The sequence below is a fragment of the Vigna unguiculata genome, chromosome 5 (assembly GCF_037176805.1).
Source record: "Vigna unguiculata cultivar grain cowpea cultivar isolate G323 ecotype 2 chromosome 5, ASM3717680v1, whole genome shotgun sequence".
Classification (NCBI taxonomy): domain Eukaryota; kingdom Viridiplantae; phylum Streptophyta; class Magnoliopsida; order Fabales; family Fabaceae; genus Vigna; species Vigna unguiculata.
The window spans coordinates 51,829,597-51,850,536 of record NC_140796.1 but is presented as its reverse complement, the minus strand read 5'-3'; the positions used below and the strand labels follow the sequence as shown (position 1 = coordinate 51,850,536).

Below are 20,940 nucleotides of genomic sequence, written 5' to 3'. Positions count from 1 at the left end.
TCGATAGTCAGATTCACTTGCCATTTTCATTGTTTTTTGCGAGGAGACTGTTTACTACTATGATTTATTTAGTACGTTATTAACATTAGCCATTTGTTATTGTTCATACACAGATTTGGAAGTTCCACTTTAGCTGGATATAGTTCCATTTTGGGCGGTGCTTTTAAATTGGAAAGCGAAAGAAAGCAAGTGGATAGGGAACAGACCAAGTAAGTTGGTTCTATCTAAATCTAAATCGCATACATTTTCTTATAATACTCACTGTTTAATAGCTCAGAATCTGAAAACGCCGACACTGAAATAGACTTATTAGACCTGCTGTGCAACGAAGATTTTCGAATGCTCCTCAAATTTGAGGCCTCAATGCGATGCCTAACGACCCAGTAACACATAGTCCCCAAGGTCGTAGCCATTATGGTTGTTCCAATAATGGACACTCCTATGGCCAGCCACTTCTCCTCCTTCCCCACCACTACAAACGACAGCGCCAAGAACGCCACCGAAATCAGAACACAAGCCAGCCACATCAGCTTGTTTATCACTGCCATCATCTGCTTCTTTGCTTTGCTTTCTATAACCACAACCGAGGTTTGCACCACCACCACCGCCAAAGAGATAAACAGTGCAACGGAATCAAACACAAAGAAAATGATGAAAGGGAGTTCCGGAGCTATGTTTGCCTCACCCAGGGACATCCCTGGAGGAATGTCATGTGGGTCATCAACGAATTGCCCAGGGACTGTGAAAATAGCCGCAAAGGCCACAGTGGCAATTAGGACTGCCACCACGGTTGTGGAGTTTATCGCATTGTTCAGTCCTTCTGCATGCATTTTGTTGATACGTTTGGCTATGCCCTGAACGCGTTTTCTGGTTTGGCGTGTGTGTTCCAACTGGTGGTGGACCTCATGCTTTATGTCACTCACCGTCTGTTTCAACTCACGGGCCGTAGTCGCCGTTGCACCCTGAGAGGGCTTTATGGCTCTCGCACTCTGAACACCATGTTCAAGAAGAATGGCTCTCACATCGTCGTTCCCGGTTTTCTCAGCAGTGTCTATTGCTGTTTCCCCAGACCTATTCACTGCACTTGTTATCGTTTCCTTCTGTTCTAAAAGCAACTTCACAATCTGCACAAACAACTTCTCATCACAACATTACACATACATGAAGCTTATAGAAAATTTTAGTGGTTGCCACATGGCAAGTTTTTACCTTACTCCTGCCCTTCCTGGTTGCTATATGCAATGCTGTGTTTCCCTTACTGTCAACCATGTTCATCGATGAAGGGTCTGCTTTTATCAACTCCTCCACCACCCCAAGCTTCTGCCCCTTCACTGCCATGTGAAGTGCTGTTTGGCCCTTCTTATCGGTTCTCGTGGCAACCGAAGGCTCTTTCTCGAGAAGTGCTTTCACAACAGCCACATGTCCATTTCTTGCAGCAGAATGCAGAGCTGTTTTCCCATTACTTCTAGCAATGGTTGCAAGACTACTTCCTGCTTCCAACAAAAACTTCACTATCTCAGTGTGCCCTTGTATTGCAGCTGTGTGCAAAGCTGTGGTGTTGGATAGATCCACAGTCATTGACAACTCAGGATGACTTTCCATCAGAACCCTCATTACATCTACAACAAAGCACAGAGAACTCAGGTTTCTTCCTAAATCAAACAAGCAGATATTGGTATAAAATAAAACCTAACCAACCACATTACCTAAATCCCCTTGTTTGGCAGCAATGTGCAATGCATCAAAACCATTTCTAGCTTTAATTCCAGCATCGGCAAGATCATAATACTGAATGATCTCCCTAACTAAATCGGTGTAACCATATTCGGCAGCAATATAAAGGGGCGTTTCTCCATCTTGATTCTGCTTGCCCAATAATTCATGCAGTTCAAGCTCATTGGTTCCGCAAATGATATCCTTCAGCACAGCCAAATTCCCTGATCTTGCTGCAGAATGCAAAGGTGTATCGTCCCTTTTTCCTGTTAATTGTTTTGCCATTTTTTTCTTATAGGTGTTTATTGTCTTCACCTCTGGTGTTTCCATATTGGCTTCTTCACCTACCAATTGAATTCTACTCTTTTGATGCTAATTATTAGTATGTCAACAAAACCTTCTTTCCATCGTTCCTCCAAATTCCCAGATCAAAGTTTACGTCTTTCATTCCACCGCAACTCAACGGGGAGGATAATCCAATCATTGTGAAATATATATATTTTTTATTACTTTCTTATCTCTTCTACCTTCCAAAAAAGTTAGATATTTCCGTTCTTCCTGTGTCTGTTCACCAAAAAAAAAAAGGGTTAAAAACAATGTACCTAGGTGTGTTTTCCCACAGCATTATCATTGTGTTTAAAGAAAGAGATTCTAAAGAAGCAAAGCAACCCCACACCCCAGGATTTGAAAAAAAAGAGAAAAACACAAAAAAGGAGAAAAAGAAGCAATTATTGTTTGGTTGAAGTGTTCATTAAATCATCATTTATGTGAACGGAAATAGAAGAAGAAAATGTTGAAAATGAAATTTACCTGGGGTTGAAGGAAGAAGCACGACCCTCATCGCGAAAGCCATGGAAATGTGAAATTTGAGGGAAGCTTTGGGAAAGGTATGAGCTTGGAAGCACACCCTATAAGGAACAATAATTCAGGATATGATTTATGCACATATATTAATAATAATAATACCAAGTTATATGAGAAAGTTAATAAATATTTTGGAAAGAGACAGACATTAGAAGCAGTGCGATAGCATGATTAAGAAATGAAAGATGAAATGCAGGTGTAAACAACAGTTTTATGGCATTCTAATACACGCACCAAGCTCACCCTTAATGGAGCAACTTTTGCAATGGTTGTGATGATGAAATTCCTCCAGAAACTGAATAGATGATCAAATATAGCCCTACGCATGAAAGGTTCATAAGGGAGAGAGAGAGAGAGGCTAAACCTGAAGAAGTCACCGGTGAAGAGAGAAACGGAAATAACAGAATCTCGCGCAATTGGATTTTTGGTGGCGCCACCCAACAACATATGGATTATGTTTGGATCAGTTGTTCACAACTACTTTTAAAAAATATATATTACATAAAATGAAATAAATAATTTCCTACATCAAAGTTAATTTATACATAAATTGAAAACAAAATTTTATATAATTTAACTAACACAAATTAACTTCATTTTTTAACCTATAAAAAAATAATTTTAATTATTTTTCTAATAAAAAAACTTGTGTATATATAATTAGTTTCATACGATCCTACACACTAGGTCCAATTATTTTTACTTTTTCTTGGGTCAACAACTGATTTTCTGATTTTTTTAGTATATACGACTTTCTTATTTATATCTTTACTCTTTTTCATTCTGTATAAATCAGAAATATATACGACTTTTTCATTCTATATAATATATATATATATATATATATATATATATATATATATATATATATATATATATATATATATATATATATATATATATATATATAGCAAAAGTTTAGAAGAGAGAAAAATTATCTCATTGAGATTTGGACATGCAACCACTAAAACTATGCTTTTGTGTGTGTATACACACCAAAACTTATATAATAACAATGGAAGTCGTATAAAAAATTGGCTTTTATAAAAATTTGTATTCAATAGTTAGTAATTGAAAGAAAATAAAGAGAAAAGGATTAAAAAATGGTCTAAGTATAATAAGTGATATAAAGTAAATAGAAGAAAGAAAATGATAAACATTATATGTAAAAGTGTACATATTATGAGTTATATAATAAAATAATATAATGTTTGCCATTCTGAGTTATTTCTTCTAAAATATTCACAATTTAATGTCTTTTATATAGTTGTAACTATGAAAATATTTTGAAGATTAATGTTTGGGTAGATCCACTAGCAAATATTTTGTTAAATTCTTCAAAATAAACATATTGATAAAGGCGAAAAACGTGAATCTAATAATCATTAGATTGGTGATGAAGGAATTTATATACAAAGAATATAATGTTATTTTGAACTAAATATTTTAAAATAATAAGTTTAATATTTTTTATTATATATTGCTAGTCTTCGTTTGCTCAAAAGATATAAAGTTTTTAACTTCATATGTGAATTCTTCATAATTATTTTTATTGTTAATTAGTATCTTGTGTGGTTTGTTATCTTAAGGTGCAAGTTATTTCATTAGTTTTGCTTTAACCATTGATTCTTTCTTTTTCTTTTTTTCATTGTTTTATTTTTTACTTTTTACTAATATGGAGAATGTTTTTTAAAACTTTTGTGATGAAGAAGTTTCTGTGTGGGTTAAGCATTCAAAACATATTTTGTTAGCATTGAGAATTTGTTCCTTTTTTTCTGTCTTTTTATGTTTTTGTCATATTCTTCATATGGGTAACCAACAACCAAATCATGTTTTGGACAAAATTGGACAGAAACAGGTTGTTTTTGTTATTGCTTAAAGAGCAAATAACCTAATATGTATTTGCAAATTCATGTGCAAAAATACTTTTAAATGGACCTTAGTTAAATCAAAATATATATATAAAGACAATTGGATCTCAATAATTTTGTGAACATAGTACAAATTGTTAACAAAATTGATATCTCTAACTACTTATTTGATTATTTTGAAATGATGTCTCATGAATAAGACTATAAATGTCATGTTTTAAAAATGATACCGATAAAAGTAAAAATTGATTAAAAAACATGAAATGACAATTTCAAAAGAAATATAACTCGTTTATGCAATAAACGATAATTTTAAAAATTAAATGAATTTATGTTTTATATTTTATATGAATAGAGAGATCTGAACACCAAAAAGAAAAACCGAAATATGAAGTTGGACGCAGGGGCACATGACTTTGATGCTCTTTCAATAATATGATTATTAATTTATTTGACAACAATTTCATGCAAAAACTCATCCACTTTCTCCTTAACTGACACAAATGCAAAGTAATATTATAAGATTTTATTTTAATATATTACTTTTAAGTTTTCTTACAATATTTTGTTTAATGCAAGAGTTTTATAAAAAAAATATAAGTTTTCATTTACATTTGATAAAAGTAAAACTTTCTTAAAAAACATTGACTCACAATTAGCATATTTTAACTCAAGTGCTCTTATAAGATATCTTCTGCAAATGTTACTGCCTCAAATTGTGATATAATCAATTCTATAATTAGTATTTTCTTTGTTACATTTTTAACCTTGAATATTTTGCAATTTATTTAACCTCTTTACTCTTATTTTGTATCATGTGTCAGAGATAACAATTTTTCACGAAGTAAAACATTAAGGATATAAAATACAATATGGTATTATGATTATATCTCATTTGGAAGCATATAAGAACTAATTTAAACAAATAAAAGATATTATAAAAATAGGAAAATATCAATCTTTATATTGTTTGAACAAGGACTGAGATCACTTCACTGATATATAAAGAAATATAGGCATGAAAATTGATACATTATCATCTACCTACACAACATTATAATCATATTATCTCAATTTTCATAAAAGTTCGCTTAATACATCAAATTTAATTAACAAAGTACAGTTAAATCATCTCTAAATTAATTATGAATCATCAAGCAACTAAATATTATAACTTAAATAACACTTCAATTATACAAAAACATTTATTTTAGTAAGTAAAAACTTTAAAAGAATCAACTCAGTTTATAATTTAAACTCAATAGCACAATTTCAGTGTAACAAAACTTAAATAGATTACCCAATCAAGTTAGAAGTCAAACAAATATGACATCTTGATTAAATTTTTTACACATGCAACTATTTAATCACCTCAAGAGTCGATCCTAACCATCAAGAGAACTCAAATCAAAATGTAAACTAAACCACACTTCATGCATAAATTCAAATTATTAAAAACATTATAACTATAATTGTTGTCGTCTAAATTCAAATTCAAATTATATGTATTAAAAATTGTCAAAATAAAAAAATTATAAATTAATATAATGACAAAAGTACTACTTTGTAGATTTGATATATTTAGTTAATAAGTATCACTAAAATATCTTAAAATATTTGATACAAATATATTTAATACAAATATATGATGTAAATTAAAGTATCGATATATCATAACTTATTATGAATAGACTTCTCTTTTCATTTTACTTGAAAGCTCAACTCAACCCAACCCATCAAATGCAAATATTTTTTTCATTATACTTTATATTTTAATCACTACTAAAAAAAAATCATATTTCTTGCCAATTTTGTTTTAAAAAAATTTTCATAGAAAATATTTACAAATTTTGTTATGAAAAAAATTTGCAAGAAATTTCTACCAACTTTCTTGCAAAATATTTTGTATAAAACAATTTTCGCAACAAATTTTGTAAAAAATACTTGCAAATTTTATAATTTTGTAAGAAATGATTAATCACGAAAAAATTATTTGCAAACTAAAAATTTTTAAAAAAATGGCAAAAATAATCTTTTTTTTTAAATTTGTTTAACAAATTTAAAAAAAAATCCCATATAATATTAAAATTTCTAGTAGTGAATATCCTGACATCTACTGAAATCGTTTTTTGTTATGTTTACTCAAATCTTGAAACTCATATAATTTATATTTTTTGAATGATTAATTTCCTTGCCCTCATTGATTACCACTTCATACGTAATAAAACATAATATCTTTACAATAAAAATAATTTAACTTTTATCATAAAATATTATTTATGCATATCGTATAAAGATTGTTATTACCTAACAATTTGTATACAATGTTTAAATTATTTGTTTCAAAATATTATTTTTTTTATTATAAATTGATATTGTTTTCTTAAATTTCACGACTAGATTTAGATTATCAAATAAAAATAAATAAATATAACTAAAGTAAATTTGTTTAAGGTACAAAATAAGTTAGATTAAAGTGCCGTTAATCGGATCAATTACACTCCTAATTTCCTCTTTGATTTTGCATATCTCTATACACATATCCATTCCAAAACTCTTTTTTTGAAGTTAAAGTTTTTTATCTCGGTAAAATGAAATATCCTTTATATTTTCCATTATAAAAATATTTTAAAATAATGAATACTATTAAATAAATGTATTATGTTTTTATATACTATAATAATAATAATAATAATACTTGTTGAGATATTTACAATATTAATATATTTTAATTGAATATAATGTTATGGTTCAAACAAGATTATTTCTATCTCTATAAATATAATTATTTTATACCTCAAATCTTTCGTATTCAACGTTATTTTAAAAATCATTTGTACTTACATAAAACTAAGAGAGAAAAAGAAAATATATGAAACAGAGATATGTGGATGACATATGTATTGTAGTCCTAAATTAGCGGCAAGAAATACGAAACGTGCATTCGGACATGGCCAAACATACGGAAACAATATCAAATTAAAATTAAAATAATCTAACTCAAATATGTTTCAGTGGTGGTTTAAAATACACTAAGCAAATGTTATATAGGAAATTTTATTGATTTGATTTTTAAATTATAATGTATAACATAACAATTATGTATAGTAAATTGTATTAATATTAAACAACAATAAAATAAAATGATCAAATAATGTGTGTCTTAGTATTGTAAAAAAATATATATTATGTTGGTTTTAATTTTTGTACAAAGATATATATATAATAAATTTAGATTAATAAAAAATTAAAGATGACAAGGGGACACTAGATATCAGAAATATCTAGTTTTTAAAGTTGGACATGAGAATGAGATAATTATTTACATAATTGTCTCAGTCTTTCATACTTATTTTAACACGTAATCTAAAAATTTATATTAACTCTTAAAGGAACATTTGAGTGTTTTTTACTGTCTTTTCAATTATTTAATATTTATCTAATTATCATTTAATATTTATATAAGTATAAATTTGTTATTTATTAATATTTTATACTACAAATATATATTTATATTAAATATTCAATAATATAATTTTTTTTATTAATTCTATTTTTTAAATATATTGTTTAATTAATATTTAAAATAATAGATAAATAACTAAACAAATATAAATATACAATTCTCGATGATTATAAGAAAGAGATAAAAGTTTTATATATATTAAATATAAGAATGAAGATGAATTATTATTTAAAATATGAAAACAAAATAGTCAAAATGACAATATTTTAACTTTTTTACAATAAGGAGTTATATTTTTATTTTGGTAAATAAATAACAGTTAACTAACCAATTTTACCATCTTAATTAAAATACATAAATCTTTATTTAATGTAAATTACGGGGTTGTATTTTTGTCTCCCCTTGATAAATACTCTTTAAATTTTGAGGTTAAAGAAGTTTTGAATACTAAATTGACCTATTGTACTTTCATAAAAGAAAAAAAAAATAGTAGCAAAAATATTTAAAGAAAGTATAGTGGGTGAGGGTCCAGTGTCACATATTTTGATCGCCACGTGTCAAGCAGAGACGCGTAGTGTCGCAGGTCCACACCCAAAACAAAAACCTAAATCAATGCTACGTTCACTTCCCCACATATCACCTCCACGCTCCTCCTCACCACGCGTTCTCATTTTGCTGGCTAACACTTTCTTTAATCTTATTATTTTTCAACTTTATTATACTTTCAATCCTCAAACTTTATAATTAAATTAAGGGTTAATTATTTTTCTTTCTTAATTTTTAGTGAATTTTAAAATTTATTTATTTTAAAATTTTAAATAATTTAGTCTTTCATCTTTCAAAATACATAAATTTAATCATTTTAATCAAATTTTGTTAAATTTATTTGATATTTCAAGCGCGTTTGATAATAGTATTTGACTTAACATTAAAGCAAAAATGTGTCAAACAGTATAAACAACTCAAATACAATCCTGAAATGTATACGAAACATAAAGTAAACCTACCAAAATTTGATTAAAATGACTAAATCCACGCATTTCGAAAGATAAAAGACTAAATTGATCCAAAATTTCGAAATTGACTAATTTCAAAATTCACTTAAAGTTAATAGACCAAACATATATCTAACCCTTAAATCAATATTTACTTACCTAGTATTTATTTATTATTTCAATAACTTTAATTCCAATAACTCTAATTAATACAAAAAACTTCAATCTACACTCGTTTAAGTTTCTAAAGACATAGTAACTTAAGTCCAATCCACCAAACATACATCAAATTCATCACTAACACTTTACTAGACAAAAGTTGACCTACTTACCTACGTGATGGGAACTAACATTTACTTCCTAAACAATTAAAATTCTACTATAATTTTAGACTGTATTATTGTGTCAAAAAATCATCATGAAAATGTGTAACACTTAATTAAGCTTTTAAATCACTCCACATTTTATGACTCTCCAATCAATTTTATAATTAAAATTAATAAAATGTGTAGCTCTTAATTAAGTTCTTAAATCACCCACCACAATCATTGTGCATCTCTATCTCTTGGGAGCATTTTCAAAATTGCGAGACAAATTTCGTATAATATTTGAGGACGGCCTCTCTAAAACAATAAAATCATCTATAATTAAAAAAATAACCCAAGCACTTTTCATTTAATTGGGAGCAAGTCAACAACAAACTCAATTATAAAAATTATTAGTGAGAAAATTTTCAATTAATAAAAGACCAAAGTTGGTATCATGGAATGATACTAATCAATTATCAAACTTGACATTTGTTAATTTGTTCATGTGCATAAAAATTTTCGTATTCCTCCATACACGCAAGAATCTCCGGTGAGTGGATACGTAATACATTCTCTTATTACTTTTAAGGTATGTTGTTCAGTAGAATAAAAAAATTTAGAATTTTATTTTTCTTAGAAATAATAAATTTTTTGAGTTAAATACGTTTTTTTTTTCCTTAACTTTCAGTAAATTTGAAAATTAGTTTATTTTAAAATTTTGGACCAATTTAATCCTTCAATTTTTGAAATACGTGAATTTAATTCTTTTAATCAAATTTTGTTAAATTTATTTGACATTTCAAATGCGTTTTATAATAATATTTAACTTAACATTAAAGCAAAAATATGTCAAATAGTACAAACAATTCAAATACAATTCTTAAATGTGTACGAATCATCAACTAAATCTAATAAAATTTGATTAAAAAATTTAAATTCACATATTTCAATAGACTAAATTGATCCAAAGTTTCAAAATAGACTAATTTCAAAATTTACCAAAAGTTCTGAGAGAAAAACATATTTAACACTAAATTTTTTAATATAAAAAAAAAAAATCTTTTCAAAATGATTAGTTAATTACGACCAAGTTTTGAAGTCTTGGTTGTCAGTGGAGTTTGAGAAGCTTCGCTTTTACGCGATAAGATTATATGCTGGATTCAACTTTTCTCCACTTTTGCATGTTGCCACTGCTACTACTATCTTTCACACTGGAACAACGACTTTCCCTTCTATTATTTGCTTCATCCATTTCCATTTTCACATGCAAACGTCAATTTACTTTCATGAAAAAAAGAAAAAACTTTTATAATAAAATAAGATATTAAAGTTCAAACTACCTCACCAAAAGAACCAAAATTGTCAAATCAAACCACTGGTATTTTTTATTATTAATTTTATAATTAAAATACTAGTAATTTTTTCCCCTTTTTATTACTCTGAAACATCTTACCTAAACACACACTACTTGGCCTATCTCAGTTTTGTTTATTGCAAAACACATGCTTCCACCGAAAAATCTCTCGCAACAAACCCTTTTGTCTTCTGACCCTGCTTCCACCGTTTTTTCCTTCACCACCTCTCTGTTTCTTTATATATATTTTTTTAAAATTTCGAAATATTAAAAAAATGTGTGAATGAATGTGTCAATAGTTAAGGTTGTCATCTGGATAATTCCAGCTTGTGCTGAGCTAGATTCTTGCTGCTATGGATTTATTCTTCTCGTGTCAGTAGCTGTATTGAACTTTCTCTCAAAACAACAAAAAGGGTCGCTTCAGAAATCATTCAGATTTCGCTTTTGCTCCTCTACCTTCATTCAAATTGCTTCTGCATAATAACAAAGGTGCCATCTTTTTCTGTCTCTGTTGTTACCCCTCTTTTTCTGTGTGTTTGACTTTAATGGTTTTCTGGTTCATGAGTGCTACCATAATCTTCCTAGGCTTCAATTAGCTTCACAGAGAGAGAGAGAGAGAGAAAAAAAATTGATATCCCCAGTGGTTTCTATTCATTCGTTGAGGCCACCATGATTGATCGGAGAAATCTTGGTTTTTTTCTCTGTGTTTTATCAATCTTTCCACTAGTGTGTTTTTCTGCCACCTTTGTTCCAGTAGATAATTACCTTATAGATTGTGGAGCATCTGCAAATACTACAGTAGGTAGGCGCAATTTCACAGCAGATAATTTTTTCAAGGATCTTCTTTCTACACAAGAAGATATTCTTGCGAATTCCTCCTTAAAATCAAGCACTTCTTCTTCCTCCGATGATTCGCCTCTCTATCAAACTGCAAGAATCTTCAATGGACCCTCGAAGTACACCTTTCGAATTAACCAAAAGGGGAGACACTGGATCCGTCTATATTTCTTTCCTTTTACTTACCAAAAGTACAATTTGAGTGCTGCAAATTTCACCGTCGCCACGCAAGACCATGTTCTTTTCAGTAGCTCCAGCTTGCAGAAAGATCCTCAGATGAAGGAGTACTCTGTGAATGTAACATCAGACAACCTCGTTATCACCTTTGCCCCTTCCGGCAATTCCACTGCCTTTGTGAATGCCATTGAAGTTGTTTCTGTCCCCGATGACCTCATTGTTGACGATTTTTCCGCCTTAGTTCCACCGTTAACCTTATCAGGGTTGGTGACACAAACATTTGAGACAGTTTGGAGGGTTAACATGGGTGGTTCAACTGTGACCCCCACGAATGACACCCTTCAAAGAACTTGGATTCCAGATGAAAGGTTCCTTTTGGAACCTAACCTTGCAAAATCTGTTAATAATATTCGTGGTGTCAACTATGAGCAAGGTGGTTCAACAACAGAAAACACTGCTCCCGCTTCTGTTTATGGTACCCTCACAGAGATGAACTCATCCTCTGACCCCCGAAGTAATTTCAACGTGACATGGAAGTTTGATGTGAGTCCTGGATTTCAGTACCTTGTTCGATTTCACTTCTGTGATGTGGTCAGTAAAAGTCTCAATTCACTCTACTTCAATGTTTATATTGACTCCAAGATAGCTGCTCCTGATGTTGATCTGGGTACTTTGGGTAATAATGCTTTGGGCGTTCCATATCATAAGGATGTGGTTACACCGTTGGCTGTAAACAATACACTTCGTGTAAGTATTGGTCCTTCTGATTTGAGTAAGGATTACCCTAATGCAATTTTGAATGGGTTGGAGATCATGAAAATGAACAATTCTATGGGCAGTCTCATCACAGGAACAGTACCTGCAGCTATTGGTTTAGGTTCAAGTTCTAAGAGTATTGGCATGATTGTGGGTGTGGTTGTTGGGGTAGTTGGTGCAGTTGTGTTGGCTGGAGTTTTCTTTGTGTTATGCATGAGGAGAAGAAAGTTGGTTAGGCAAAGACAGTCAAAGACATGGGTTCCTTTATCCATCAATGATGGAACTACTTCTCATACCATGGGAAGTAAATACTCTAATGGCACAACACTAAGTGTTGCTTCAAACCATGAGTACAGAGTGCCTCTTCTTGCAGTTCAGGAGGCTACAAACAACTTTGATGAGAGTTGGGTTATTGGGATAGGTGGATTTGGTAAAGTGTACAAAGGAGAGTTAAGTGATGGCACAAAAGTGGCAGTGAAGAGGGGGAATCCACGGTCCCAGCAGGGGCTTGCAGAGTTCCAAACTGAGATTGTAATGCTGTCTCAGTTCCGGCATCGCCATCTGGTGTCTTTGATTGGTTATTGTGATGAAAAAAATGAAATGATCTTGATATATGAATATATGGAGAAAGGAACTCTCAAGAGTCATTTATATGGCTCGGATCTGCCTAGCTTAAGCTGGAAGGAGAGGCTTGAGATATGCATTGGCTCAGCCAGAGGACTTCATTATCTTCACACTGGCTATGCAAAAGCTGTTATTCACCGTGATGTGAAGTCTGCAAATATCCTTCTTGATGAGAAACTAATGGCTAAAGTTGCTGATTTTGGACTATCAAAGACAGGGCCTGAGATTGACCAGACGCATGTGAGCACAGCTGTGAAAGGTAGTTTTGGGTACCTGGATCCAGAGTATTTCAGGAGGCAACAACTGACAGAAAAATCAGATGTGTATTCATTTGGGGTGGTTCTGTTTGAAGTTCTTTGTGCAAGACCTGTTATAGATCCTACACTTCCCAGGGAAATGGTGAACTTGGCAGAATGGGCAATGAAATGGCAGAAGAAAGGGCAATTGGAGCAGATCATAGATGAAAGACTTGCAGGGAAAATCAGGCCAGATTCTCTTAGGAAGTTTGGAGAAACTGCTGAGAAATGCTTGGCTGATTATGGTGTTGATAGACCTTCAATGGGAGATGTGTTGTGGAATTTGGAGTATGCTCTCCAACTTCAAGAGGCTGTGGTTCAAGGTGATGCTGAAGAAAACAGCACCAATATGATTGGTGAACTTTCTCCACAGGTCAACAATTTCAGCCAGGATGCAAGTGCTTCTACTGCACATTTTGAAGGCACAAGTCTGGATGATCTCTCTGGTGTTTCTATGAGTAGGGTCTTCTCACAATTGGTGAAGTCTGAGGGTAGATAGATGCTATCTTATAAATTATGTCACACTGCTTTTATGTTATGATTTTTGTTGTTTTTTCTTCTGATCACTGGTTCTCTTCCTGCACAAGGAAGAGTAGGCATTTCATAGATTTGTAAAGAAAGATTGAATTGAAACATGTTTGGTTAGTTGGTATAATCAGAGCATGTCCTTGTTAAACCTCTGGCTGTCAAGTTTGAATTGGACTATGGTGAAAATCCTGTGTAAGTTATGCAGAAACTCCAGAACCAACAAGTGTGGCAAAGTTTGTTTATTTCTTTGTTTGTTTAATCTCTTTAAAAAGGGTTCTTAGTTTTCTAAAATTTAAAACTAAAAATACAAACTTGATATGTTTATTCTCAGTTTAAGTTACACAATTGTTTCCAACACATGTGAAACAAACAGAAACAGGTCTTATGCAGTTCTATCTGGAAGCAACTCAAATCTGCATTATTTTTGTACACGAATTGCATTGCAAAAGCTGCAACAATTTACTTCAGTTTAGAAAAATGTTTCCCAGGAAATGAGTTTTCATAACCTAGCATGTTCTAAGCACTTAAATTATTACACTTTTTTATACTTTGTCTGCTATTTAGTGGTTAATACATGACAGAAAAAATGTTCTACTTTAAAAAAATGAATAACAAAATGAGAACCAAACAAACGTATAATGCACTTGTTTTTATTTAGGGGTGAATAGTGGTAATAAGAAACTTCATGATTATAAATATGAATCCATTGAGAATGTTCAATTTAGGTCCTTCACTGCAACCACTTCCAATTCCACTAACTTCTAATTCCCTTTTCACCTACTACCAACATGTTACCACCAGCAAGTCATCATCAACAAAGAAGTGCTCATAGCATTACACATAGAAATATCTAGAGAGAAATATATTAGTACACATTGTTCAACCTATTTTTTAGAACATTTTTTATCAGTTAAAATATTTACAAGAATGAGAATAATCATGACTCTGCATCTTATTTGATTATGTGTTTCATAATTTTATAGTTTCAAGTAGTTTTTAATGAATAACAAAGGATGTGTCAAGAGAAGTCTATTGTTAGCATTCCTCTAATCTGCATATAGTAAAAGATGTGTTTAATAAATCAGAATAAGTAGTTAAAAAACCTTTTTTTTCTAGCAACAGTTTGTCATTTGAATAATCCTTACATCTATAATTTATTATTAAAAAAAAAATTAATGTGAGTGTAATTTTTATATCATCATTTAAAATTGTCTTATAGTATAAAACTATTAACTTTTATTACAATCGTTTAAAGTTTTACTTTGAATAGTTCATAACTGGTAAATTCTGTGAAATGTTTACATTCATCATTCATAAATTACAATATATTCATAGCTATTAAATAATCTTTAGTAGGACTATTTATTTCAAATAATCTTGTTATCTTTGGGTGTGAAGTTATTTTCATAAGCCTTGCTATTCTTATGGTCTTATACTTTTTTTTTTCAATCCCAAATTACTGAATTTAATAAAATCAGTAATTTAATTCTTTTCCCCCTAACTTGTCACCACGTGCCTCGCCGGCTTTTGCGACGGAAATTCCAAAGGCCACAACATCAATTCAATATTTCCGATCAATCGTTTTCAAGTATAAAATAATAAATAATATATGTTTAATGGTGAGAATAAATGCTTTTATATTATTTTATATATATATATATAACAATTATTTTAAAAGTATAATCTAATTGCTCTGATTAATTCATATAAAATTGACTCTGCATTAATAGTACATATGCATTAAATGCAATATATGCAATATAAATATAAATATAGAGGGTGAATTGCTTTATAAACCTCGACAATTAACGTGATGTGTTCTTTTGTTTTCAAAATTTGATTTTTTTTTATTAGATTTTTTTATGTTGTATTTCTTTTTTTTCAAATTTATATAAATTTTCCCTACTCCATTATTACTTGTATTTTCCACCAACGCAGAAATTTCTTAGTTTCTACAAATATTAGTAACTATCACTGTTTAATAAAATGTTAGAATCAATTTTTTTATACGCATAACTATTTTTAATTCTAAATAAATTTCCTATCTACTAATCATGTATAATTACGTCATAAGATTAATTTATCTTACAAAACATAATAACTCGTAAGCAGTAGAAAAGACCAATATACTTGCATGTTACAGCCACATTTAGAGCCACATCAACTAATAATAATATAGAAATAATAATACATATTAGACACACGTAACAAAAAACATATATAATTTTTATTCAAGTTCTCACATAATTACAAGTGGTAACAGCTGTAAATTCATCTGCAGCAGAAAGAAATTAGCAAAACACCGCTGCAATTCTGCTTCAAGTTTTTATACAGCACTTCTTTATCTTTTCCTTGTGTTTTTCTTCAAAAAAAAAAAAACAGAAAAAAATGGAGAAAAAAAGCACACAGAACAACACAGTGTAAAGCAGAAGAACATGAAAAGGAAAAGCTGGATAAATTGGACAACTTGAATTATAAATCATGAAGAACATCAACCTTAGCATAGCAGGGTAGAAAGGTTTGAAATATTGAGAAAGCAGCATAAGTAACATCCTTGGCTCTCCCTAGAACCTTATTCTTACCCTTCAATTTCAGTTTATTACTCACACAAGCCACCCCTTCCTTCAGTCTATTCAAACACTTCAATGTCTTCTCGGCGACACCAACTTTCTTCTTTGAAAATTTGTAGCTTCTGAGATATATTTGCCTACAAGAGAAGCTATCGACTTCTCTTGCTTGCACCTCAGAAGCTACACAAATATTAGAGTTCACATATGAAATCAGTTTATCTCTTATCGGTGTATCATCTTTGATAGTACTCAAAAATTTGACGTCAGATTCTGGCCACTTGTAGAGATTGAAATAGGTTGGTCTATGGGGAAGACGTGTTTTATTGACACAGTCAGAAGTGCAAACTGAGGCCATAGGTTTCGGAAATGGTTTCACAGCATAGCATATGATACTAACCTAATGAAACTTTTATGCAGTGAAATTCTGAGTTACCCTAGAAACAACATGGAGCAATGGTTTTGTATAAGATAAGTGCGAGGGGATGTGACAGAATGAGTTTTATAATTGTTAAACTCTCTTTTGAAATGATCTTTTGACAATGTGAATGGCCCTTATTTACATACACATTAAGATGTGATATTGCATGTTCAAGACTTCATAATCGCTTTTCTGAATTCTTACAAACCTAATGCTCTCACTAAATTACTCACTATCAATTTGGTTCTTAGCAAATCAAAATATGCAATCATGAATTTAGTCTAATTTTTCCCTTCAAACGCTTCTACGTCATGCTTGCATATTCCTTGTGTATTATAATATAAATTAGGTTATATTTAAGTCTTCATGTAGAATGTATATATATGGGAAGATACAATTAATTATGCTCTAGTTTTTTGTTAGTACTAAAATTTTGTTTATCAAAATAAAATAAATAATTAATATAATATTATTGAAATAAAAATTTTCAATCATATTAGTTACTTCTATTATTGTTGCTTTTTCTTGATTCAAACAATTATATTTTCTATTCTCTTGTTATCTTTTGTTTTTTTATTCATTTTTTCATCTGAGCTCGATCTAAAGAAATCTAAAGATAGAATCCTACTTAAAAGCACACCACCAAACCAAATCCAAGTATGCCAAAATTATTTCTGCCTGTACATTGCTATCGTATTAAATGTATCATTTTTTGCATAGAAATTTTTTTGCATCATTTTAAATAACAGGAAAGGCCCATCTTAATAAATGTATCATTTTTTTTCGCATAGGAATTTTTTTTTGGGTACCTATTAAAAAGATTCATCAAATTTTAATATATGTTTAAGAAAGAATTAAAAAAAAAAGACAAATTATATAATGTAATAAGAGAAATACAGATTAAAAAATAAAATATAACAAGTGTCAATAAATCAAGAATACATAATTGCCCTTATACATATCAATATTTAGACAAATTCACAATAACCAATACTTCTTAGTATTTTTTAAAACAGAACTGCAGCAAAACTCCTTAATACCATTAATATAATACATGCAAATTTTGTTTGTTTAGAGAATTTCTCTCTACAGATTTCCTAAGTTTATCTAAAAATAATATTTTCAAAACTTAAGTTTTGGGAAAACATCCTAAAAGAATTGCATATACAAGAAAAGAAAAATCAAATGATATATGTGATAATGTGCTATTACATCCAAATGTTTAGAATTTCCAGATACTGATTATCAATGCTATTGAAAAAAAGAGAAGATATAATGCTACCTAAATTAGAGATGCAATGAACTGGGAACTGAAATATGATATAATTCTCAATTCCATCAAAAGTAGTTACAGCACATCACAGAACCAACAAAACCAAGTAAAACACCTATCACCAAAACATATATCTGATAATCACACCTACCATTACCCTTTCAACTACAAAGACAACAAAGAAAAGCAAAACCTAACTTCAATTCCTGCCATTTTCTTTTCTTGACAGCAAGACTTCTCCCCGGAGAGGAAAATCAAGCGACCGTACAGAACCAAAACCCTAACCCCCAAATCCATAGAGGGTCCTTCCCTGCCTCTTCAAAGCATAAACAACATCCATAGCAGTAACAGTCTTCCTCCTTGCGTGCTCCGTGTAAGTAACAGCGTCACGAATCACGTTCTCCAAGAAGATCTTGAGAACACCACGAGTCTCCTCGTAAATCAAACCACTGATACGCTTCACGCCACCTCTGCGAGCCAATCGCCGAATCGCCGGCTTCGTTATTCCCTGAATGTTATCGCGAAGCACCTTACGGTGTCGTTTCGCTCCTCCCTTTCCCAAACCCTTGCCCCCCTTTCCTCTGCCAGACATCTTGGTGAATACAACCTCGACTGAGTCGAATCAAATTCTGAACAAAAGCAAAGTAGAATTAGCACCCGAGATTAAATAAATTAACTAACAATTAGAGAGACGAAGCTGCAAATGAAGCTATGTTACGTGAAATAGATTTACCTGCGTTGGAGAGTTGAAGGAGAAGCTGTGCGAGTTGTTGTAATGTGTGGGTTTGGATTTGGATGCGTTTTTATAAGGAGTCAGTGACACTGTGTCGATCCGTGTGCTAGCTTTTCAAGCGCGTTTTGTACCGTTGATTTTGTTTTATGTACGATGCAGATGCGAGAAGAGACTTCATATGGATCGATGACGTGGCTTGGTTCGTTTAATGAAAAAATGACTTTGGTGTTGGCGGGTTTTAAATATTTTGGGGGCTTCGGTGTGCCGCCAGGCAAAAGACGCCTTACCCTCCGATGTTTTATTAGAACCACAGATTTAAATTACGTTTTCAATGCACACAAAATTATTATCGATATATATATATATATATATATATATATATATATATATATATATATATATATATATATTTCTCTGATTGAATTGAAAGGTAAAAAATAAGTGAATGGAAACGGTTTGGTTGATAAAAAAAATATTATATTGTTAATTTTATTCATCTATTTACTAATACTATTGATATACTGAATAAGTTAAAAGTTAAATTAGTTTGTTTAAAAAATTGTATCGTAATTGATTAGGTTATGTGTTGTGATTATTTGTGTGCTTTTCTTTTACTTTTTTACAATAAAATAATTTTTGGATTTTACTTTTTTTCTGTTTTTAATTGCTATGTTTTTATCAAATTATTTTCTTACATTCGTTTTATTATCTTTTTATTAGTTTTCGTTCTTTTTCAGCTCTACCGAACTACGAAATCATTGATCAAGAGTATCTTTGCTAAATGAATCAAAAATCAAAAAACTTATTAACATTGTAGTTGCTGGTCATGAATACATTTGTTGAGCGAATTATGGAGGAATTTATCTTTATGAATTTCAATAATTCACTTGATAGATTTGATCGCTGGACGAGTGAACTTTTGTACACTTTTCGCATAGCAAATAGATGGTTTTGTTAAGTGGCTACATTAAAATCTAGTAGTCATTCTTATGTTCAATTATCGGTGTGTTGTAACAAGTATAATAGTTGGTGTGTGGAACTAAATTAAGATTTATCATATGATGGTGAGCATGAAATATAATGTGGTTGTCAAAATTTCAAGGAGAAATTATATGTAGGGGTATTTGAGTGTGTGCATTGACAGAAAGATTCAACATAGAGATATGTTTTCTCTAATAACTAATCAAATTCAAGTAGAATATAGTAGGTTATGCTTTGAAGATACGAAGAAGTTTCTAGTTCCTAGACTTGATCAAGTCCTAAACGCGAAGGAGACTTACCTCGTGAGTAGTTGAGTAATAACCTCTTGAACATTTTTGCTAAGGAGAAACATCCCAAAAAATTTCAAAACTAAATTTTATATAATGTTGTTATATTAGTGACAATAATTAAATATATAAATTTTGAGTATATTATTTTGGTCCCTTCAAAATATTTTGCCAAGATCCACCATTATCTTTAAGGCCAAACTCTATGGGGTTTGGTATAGTAGGTAATGGTCCCAAAAAGTCTTAGTAATGGTTAGTTATGTATCAAGTTTGTTAGTTTAGTTTAACTGTATAAATGATATTTTTTATAGTTATATATTTCATGAGATTATGTTAATATATTTTGTACACAACGAAACATTATATTTTAAAAGTTTTAAACTGTTAAAATTGGGATAATATTATAATTATTTTCATTTTTCATGTTAACATTTGTGTTGACATTATGTCAAGATTTAATACTAAAGGTCTATACACTTTTTAACTAGGAAAATGATTTTTTAACAACTAAATTTTAATCGCTTTATCTTACAAAGGTAACAGATTCCAAATGACTTCCTATTTTTTCATCTTCTCATTTCTCTATGTTCTAAAGTTACTTAAAAAATATAATCTCAAATTATAAAAAAATATTATCGAAATTTAGTTATCAAAATATAATTATGCATTTTGCTGCTTTGGGCAATGAAAGGAGGATGCAACAAAACTATCAATGGATGCACCAATAATGTAAAATTGCAATTTGGAGTTAGGGCTTTTACTTTTTGCACCCTTACAATTTCTTTGTGCATACCTCAAGTATTCAAAATAATATTTTACTCTACGGAAGAATAGCTTTCGGATCATATATGTTGGAAACTTTTCAGAAAGCTGTTCAAGATTTTTGAAA

General features: G+C 30.4%; 3 protein-coding genes, 1 long non-coding RNA gene and 1 pseudogene across 4 annotated transcripts; 2 read left to right on the top strand and 3 right to left on the bottom strand.

Moving 5' to 3' along the window:
• Positions 1–112: 112 nt before the first annotated feature.
• LOC146886538 (uncharacterized) lies at positions 113–3,149 on the top strand. Its single transcript, XR_014994894.1, has 2 exons — positions 113–209; positions 2,774–3,149. It is a non-coding gene; the product is annotated as an uncharacterized LOC146886538 (long non-coding RNA).
• On the bottom strand, positions 195–2,043 carry LOC114183093 (ankyrin repeat-containing protein At5g02620-like). The gene is made up of 3 exons (XM_028069959.2): positions 1,707–2,043; positions 1,210–1,619; positions 195–1,124 (listed from the first exon to the last, which is right to left on the bottom strand). Exons 1-3 carry the CDS (start codon positions 2,041–2,043, stop codon positions 231–233), a joined length of 1,641 nt encoding a protein of 546 aa, XP_027925760.1. The 3' UTR covers positions 195–230.
• Positions 3,150–10,681: 7,532 nt separating the features above from the next.
• Positions 10,682–14,031, top strand: LOC114183312 (receptor-like protein kinase HERK 1 pseudogene; annotated as a pseudogene).
• Positions 14,032–16,037: 2,006 nt separating this feature from the next.
• LOC146886537 (uncharacterized) lies at positions 16,038–17,192 on the bottom strand. Its single transcript, XM_085672902.1, has one exon. The coding sequence runs from the start codon at positions 16,712–16,714 to the stop codon at positions 16,262–16,264; it is 453 nt and encodes a 150-aa protein (XP_085529028.1). The 5' UTR covers positions 16,715–17,192; the 3' UTR covers positions 16,038–16,261.
• An 884-nt stretch (positions 17,193–18,076) lies between these two features.
• LOC114183412 (histone H4) lies at positions 18,077–18,914 on the bottom strand. The gene is made up of 2 exons (XM_028070424.2): positions 18,784–18,914; positions 18,077–18,679 (listed from the first exon to the last, which is right to left on the bottom strand). The coding sequence occupies exon 2, from the start codon at positions 18,640–18,642 to the stop codon at positions 18,331–18,333; it is 312 nt and encodes a 103-aa protein (XP_027926225.1). The 5' UTR covers positions 18,643–18,679; positions 18,784–18,914; the 3' UTR covers positions 18,077–18,330.
• Between the last annotated feature and the right edge of the window lie 2,026 nt (positions 18,915–20,940).

Excerpts from the sequence above, each read along its gene's own strand:
- LOC114183093 (XM_028069959.2), bottom strand. The coding sequence starts at position 2,043 with ATGGAAACACCAGAGGTGAAGACAATAAACACCTATAAGAAAAAAATG. Across the intron at positions 1,620-1,706 it reads TGCCAAACAAGGGGATTTAG|ATGTAATGAGGGTTCTGATG; the intron begins GTAATGTGGTTG and ends GCTTTGTTGTAG. Across the intron at positions 1,125-1,209 it reads CCAGGAAGGGCAGGAGTAAG|ATTGTGAAGTTGCTTTTAGA; the intron begins GTAAAAACTTGC and ends TTGTTTGTGCAG.
- LOC146886537 (XM_085672902.1), bottom strand. The coding sequence starts at position 16,714 with ATGGCCTCAGTTTGCACTTCTGACTGTGTCAATAAAACACGTCTTCCC.
- LOC114183412 (XM_028070424.2), bottom strand. The coding sequence starts at position 18,642 with ATGTCTGGCAGAGGAAAGGGGGGCAAGGGTTTGGGAAAGGGAGGAGCG.